Source organism: Quercus suber, unplaced genomic scaffold (assembly GCF_002906115.3).
Source record: "Quercus suber isolate HL8 unplaced genomic scaffold, Cork oak 2.0 scaffold_28, whole genome shotgun sequence".
Classification (NCBI taxonomy): Eukaryota; Viridiplantae; Streptophyta; class Magnoliopsida; order Fagales; family Fagaceae; genus Quercus; species Quercus suber.
The window spans coordinates 2,009,932-2,016,273 of NW_027069493.1; the positions used below are offsets into that span (position 1 = coordinate 2,009,932).

General features: G+C 34.6%; 1 protein-coding gene across 1 annotated transcript; it reads right to left on the reverse strand.

Annotated features, from left to right (window-relative positions):
- Window positions 1–1,082: 1,082 nt before the first annotated feature.
- Window positions 1,083–2,620, reverse strand: LOC112009048 (metacaspase-9-like). Its single transcript, XM_065770020.1, is given in 3 exon segments — window positions 1,083–1,801; window positions 1,803–1,899; window positions 2,165–2,620. Coding segments are annotated over 3 exon segments (918 nt in total). The 5' UTR covers window positions 2,520–2,620; the 3' UTR covers window positions 1,083–1,335.
- Between the last annotated feature and the right edge of the window lie 3,722 nt (window positions 2,621–6,342).

Consider the following 6,342-nt stretch of genomic DNA (forward strand, 5'->3'; position numbering starts at 1 on the left):
TAATGGTTAGTTGTTAATATTTAATAAAGTTTGTTGATTGTAGTGTTATGCTATGTGCCTAGTGTTGTTGTGTGCCTTTTTTTAATTTAAATTTCGGCCCCCCCTAACTTGAACTTCTGGCTCCGTCCCTGTATGTAACGGATATTGAGCTAAAACTAAGGATCATTATTGTGTCCGTGGTTTTAGTCTCAATCAAGGATTTTCCTGTTCTATGGCCTATATAAATATAATCAGGCCTTACTATGTTTCAAGGTACAGAAAATTATATTGAGCATATACAGTTCATAGTATGTACCATTATTCTTTGCTCAAATTCTGTGTGTGCTTATTCTCAACAACTGAGAAACCCAGGGTCTTGCTATATGGGTGTCTGGGTGCTCGTTCTTATGGTTCTCACATATTAACAAGCACTTGTACCATGTGGAGATCGTGGTGATGATTAGGAAACATGAAAACTTCTGCTGCGTGCACAGATTAAACCTTAATTATTTGATGCTTAGCCATTCCTTCACAGTAAATAAAGAATCCTCTTCAATGGGTTGCTAATTTCTAGTATATATTAGTGAAGACACAACCCATTTATAAACTAAATCACCATTTTGAAGGCAATCTCTAATTGTGGCCCTCGAATATAGGAAAATGATTTGTGCCTCTTGAATGACATGCAGCCGAGTAAGTGTTCCAGTTTCTTGGTATAAGTCATATGAACTGTAGTGTTATTCTGATTTTGGTTATATATGAAAAGAAGTCAAATAACTAGGACAATTTTTACGTGCCCACATGTCAGGGCCTACCCTTTTCTGTAGATGATAGAAGTGGACAGTGAGGCCAGTGGCGAGACAAGGCCTTTATGTTGATAGGTTTTTATACAATCATATTAAATAATTAAATTCTACATTCCTAAGTTTATACTTTAGGGACAATCAGTAATTTGAGATGGCCGGTGCTTGATAATTGTGCTTTGGTATGAATTGAGGTGGAATAAGTGATTGACTGCTACTAGAAATTCCTGTTTACTCCAATTGTTCTTGAACTTGAAGAGTAACATTAATTTTTGTTTTTGTTTTTTGGTATATATATTACATAGTTATGGTGGGGAATTTTAAACTTGGGGATGTCTCTATTGAAAGTGCCAAGAGATGCTAGTTGACTTTCAAGGCTCTTATTAGGTACAAGTAATTTCTTTTTCCCAAGCCCCTTATTAGGTACCACTTTAATTATTGCATTTTTATTAAATTTCAATAGAAACAATATATTAGTAACCATATACCAAACTAAGCATGCACAAACCACTCAATGCCTCATAAATCTGAGCCCTGAAGTTGCCATAAGGAATTAAGGAGCGTCAGCATTTTCATCACTGCAGCAGAGGCAAGGGTTTTGAGCAAAGCCTCCTGCCTCTAAAGACTTCCTAGCTAGCAGCACAATTTCTTTGTTGCTGAGTGAACCTAAATGATCCTTCAATACCATCTGGACAGCCTTACTGAATGCTCCATACGCCTTTCCTCCAGTCATCATTGGGTTCATGTCTGCAGAAGTCTCATTGGCTTGGCACCCACTAAGAAGAATTCCTTCGTCTGTCTTCAATAACTCAGACAAGTCCAGCTCATGTGGATGTAAATGAAACTTATGGCTCGCATCGTCTCCAAATAATTCTAACAAATGAGTGCCAATATTAGATGTGTTTATGCTTGTCTGTGATGTTAGATGTTGTAGAATTGATTCAAAGGGAATGGTCTTGGGGCCACATGATTGCTGCAATGTGCCATCGTTGGTGACAGAAGAGGGTCCAATTTGCTCTCTCTTTGTCAATTAGGCCTCCACTGTGGCATGAGTCTGAGAGAATTGTGAAGCTTGCTCCCTTTGGCAGGCAATTCACTAATTGTCGGAAGTCCACATCTACATATTTAGTGGCATTAATTTTTATTTAGTTTAGTATGACAAATTGACAATGAGAAAACTTTCTTGTGATAATAAGAAGTTCGAAAGAATTGCAAAAGCATTGTTAACAAGTTGAGTAATGTTTTATGAGAAAATCTTTAATTGCATCATGTCCAAGTGTACTAATTGAAAGTGCCAAAAGCTTTATCAGCAAACAAGCCTGGAAATTTAGTACTGGGGATAATATACAAAAAGAAAGACAAGGGATCATGATGGTACATACCAGTGATTAGATTGAAATCACAAGGCACAATTGCTTCATCCTGCCTAAAGGGATGCCCAGGTTTGGCTGATGGAATCCTTGTTCCATGTCCGCTATACTGAAAGAATAGGACATCTCCAGGTTCAGCCTTCTTGAGCATCTGATCAAGTGCCTTCCTAATGTTAGCACCAGTGGGCATGACTAATGAACCAGGTGCATCAGTCAAGAGCTCAATATGGCTGTGATCGAACCCAAACCGTTTAACAAGCACATCTCTCATGGCCAAAACATCGTTTATGCATCCATTTAACTCATGTGGGGTGTGGGGGTAATTGCAACCTACCAAAACAGCTAGCCTCTTCTTTCCATTCTCCATTTTTACAGGCAATTTGAGTTAAAACCAATAAGATGTTTGTCTTTGAATTTCTAAATGGTTTTTGGTTCTTCCATTTGATCTCTCACAAAGTTTCAGTTTTATAATTCCTCGTGTCATGATCTATGAAGCACAGGTGCGTTTCGGGACTCGGGTGTAGGACTCGGCAATTTTTGAAAAAGTAGGGTGCGGGTGCAGCGGGACTCGGCGATTAAAAAATTATTAAAATATTTTTATTTATATTTTCTATATATTTTTACTATTAAAATATTCCTAAAAAACACATTGCTATGCCTTGATTCATAAAACAAAGAAAGAAGAAGGCAAGAAACACATTACTATGCCTTTGAGGTCTAAATTTCGTCTGTTCCGGCAAGTTTCAAGGCCGATATCGGCTTGTTTCGGCCGTTTCCAGCATGTTTCGGCCGTATCGGCAGTATCAGTCGCCTGTTGATATGACCCGATATGGCCCAATTCTGGCTGAATTGAAGCCGATTCTGGCCGAATTGAGTCGCGTCGGCACCAATTGAGCCGAGTTAGCACAAATCCGAGAAAAAGAAAAAAGAAAAAAACTTAGACGTGGCACCGACGCGCGGTCAACCGCGTCGGATGCCACGTCCCGCATCAAGCCGCGTCGAACTCGGGTGCGGCACCCTCCCAGCCGCGTCTGTGCTTTCTTGGTCATGATTAACATGCGATTTTTGATTCAAGCAACCTATGTTGTCCTATTAATTGGCTTCCAAGGATGGGAAGTATACATTTGAGCATAAAGAAATATGCTTCAAAGCTTCAACTTCCATAAAATTGGAATAGTTTAAGGGTTGTACGCATCTACCATTTTGTTTATTGATTTATTTATATTTTACAGTCATAATACATTGCTATCATACTTCACACGCTAGAGCACTATGGTGTGATAGTATGGAATATCCTTTTTTTTTTTTTTTTTTTTTTTTTTTTTTTGTCCTTCTATTGGTTAGTGATTATAATAATCTATCCATCCAAAGATTATTGTAATCCTCTAATCAAATGTCGATTCTTCCATGGGATTGAATTCAACACCTCTTCCATGTGTGATAGTTTTTGCCTTTACAGCTTTCTGTCCTAACACATGATTACAAAAAGGCCACTTCAATATATAATTTACATAAATTATTTGGTCTTTAATTAGGTTGTAATACTAAACTTTGCGGCTCAAAATGTCATCCCATGACAGGGAAGAAAAAAAAAAACGAAGAAGAAGGAACGTTTGCCATTTTACTGTATTTGGTTTTTCATCTTTTTTTTGCAATAAGCCTTACATATATGCTTTAGGTGCTTGGAGCTGCCTTGTGTACAAGCAAACATTAATATTTACTCCATTGCTCCCAAGTCCAACGGCCCAAACTAATTCTCACATGAGGTACTACCCTACAACTCTTCTTTTTGCTTCTTTTTTTGCTTCTTTTTTTCCTTCTATTACAAGTTACAAGTCTCTTGTATTTGATGGCTAGACTTGGTTTCACAAATTAATCTACAATAATAATAATAATAACTCAAATAATCATCAATTAGACTATAATCATTAAAAAGACTTACGTTAGGATTCAAAAAAGAAGAGAGAGAGAGAGACTCACGTTATAACTCCTTTCTTCTCACCTCAAAACCCTAGCAAACCTATTACTCTCTCAAAAAATAAACCGATCATTCCTGCAAACTCTCTCTCCAAACGTAGGAAAAACGCTCTGTAGCATCACCCAATTATGGTTTCAAGATTTACCACACACCCTCATACACATGGTAAGTATTTTGCAATCCATCTTTTGCTTATTAGATCCTTGAAAGAAAAAAAGAAAAAGAAAATATATTTGCTAGGTTTTCGTTTGTGTTCAAATTCAACTAATCGAGATTAATAAGGTTATATTTCTTGGCTATATTTGCTAGGTAGTGATCTTATTTCGTTATAATAAAGTTATATATTTCGTTTGTGATCTAATTCAAAAATTGCAGTTTAGGGTTCATGAATTAGATCACTACCATTGAGATTAATAAAGTTATATTTCTTGGTTGTATTTGCTAGGTTTTCAGCAACAAGTTTAACTTGGCATTTTGAACCTATGGCTGAAATTTATGCTATTCTTTGGAAGTTCAAATTTGAAATCTTTTCTTCATTCATTGTGGTTTTTCATTGAGTAATTTCTTTCTCTCTTACTCTTGATGAGTTTTTCATTTTCACTGAAATTTTATCAGGTTTGGTATTTGACTAGAAGAAAGTTTTTTAGCATGAAGCACCTATTTCATTCTATTTGTCCTCACCACAAGGAAAACAGTAAGGTAAGACATAATCTATTTTAAAGTTTGAATGAAAATTACCATAGCATACAAACTACAAGAGATAAATTTTTAAAGGATGAGCTTAATTGTTTCTTATATATAATCGAAGCCTTTGACTTTTTTTAGACATCAGCATTATTTAAATAAAAAGAAAACAAAAACTTTGATAGGACTCAAAAAAAAAAAAAAAAAAGACTCACGTATATGTATATGTATATGTGTATATATATATATATATATATAACTATTGGGATTCAACATAAAAGATAATGGAATTAGATATTATAATTTTGATATTGTTCCATATTTTGAATTGTTTATATTATTATTACTACGAAAAAGTCATATTGCTACTCAAATTTGAAGCTTGGTGTGTCTTTCTCATATCATGGTCTTTGTTTATATCTTTGCAGTTTATATTAGTTTTGAGTGTGTGTGTGTGTGTGTGTGTATATATATATAACTATTGAGAGTTTTGCTTTATTAATTTAAGAATTATAAATTACTTTGTAGGTTCCGGTAACTATGCACTTGCAACTCAATAACGTTCTATGTTAGACAACACTTCTAAATTATGGAAAAGTATAGAAGTTAAATACTTCTTCATTTTTTAAAAATATTAACTAGCAAAATGTCTATTTACTCATTGTTGGATTTTTTTTTTTTTTTTTTTAGTCAATAGTTTTTTCATGCATTGCATGAGTTAGCGACTATCTTGGTCTGGTGGCTGATGTATGAGATAGTAGCAATTCCGGTGACACAAAACTTAGCAAGTATTACGTGACGTACAGCTAGCACTCACAAATATCTTTGCTAGGATGCCGTCGTTGGAGCATGGAAATAATATGGATAACTGTCATGGAGACATAACTCATGGACAACCTATTGGTAAGCAAATTTCATATAGGCATTACAAGAAAATTGCAAGTTTTAATGGTTATTTAAAAAAAAAAAATGATTTTCTTAATTGGTTACTTGATCTAGAAGATTTATTTAACTATGAGAATATTTGTTACGAGAGAAAAAGTGGACTTGCTTTGTATAAACATAGTGAGTATGCCTTATGTTGGTGGGAATGAGTATAATTTGATAGAATCCGACAAGGTAAAGACAAAATTCGTTCATGACCAATGATGAAAAAGATGCTTGCTATCAAATTTTATCCTTTGGACTGTGAAAAAATCTTGTCGTATACAATACAAGATTATTATTGGCCAAGAAGTTCATACTTAAATTATTTTAAAGAGCCATATATTCCACCACTAAGAGAAGAATTACATGTTGAAGAAAATACTTTTATTGAAGAATATGTAGAAATTAAAGAAGAAAATATAGAGATTTTTGAGAAAATTAGTGAAGGTCTTGTTTTAGAAGAACTTGAAATCAAGATTGTCGAGGAGATTAATGAAGACCCTATTATAGAGAAAGATCTTGAGGTTGAGATAGTAGAGACCATTAAAAAAGAAATTGTAGAAGAAATTGTCAACGATCTTGATGAAGTCAAGTTAGATGA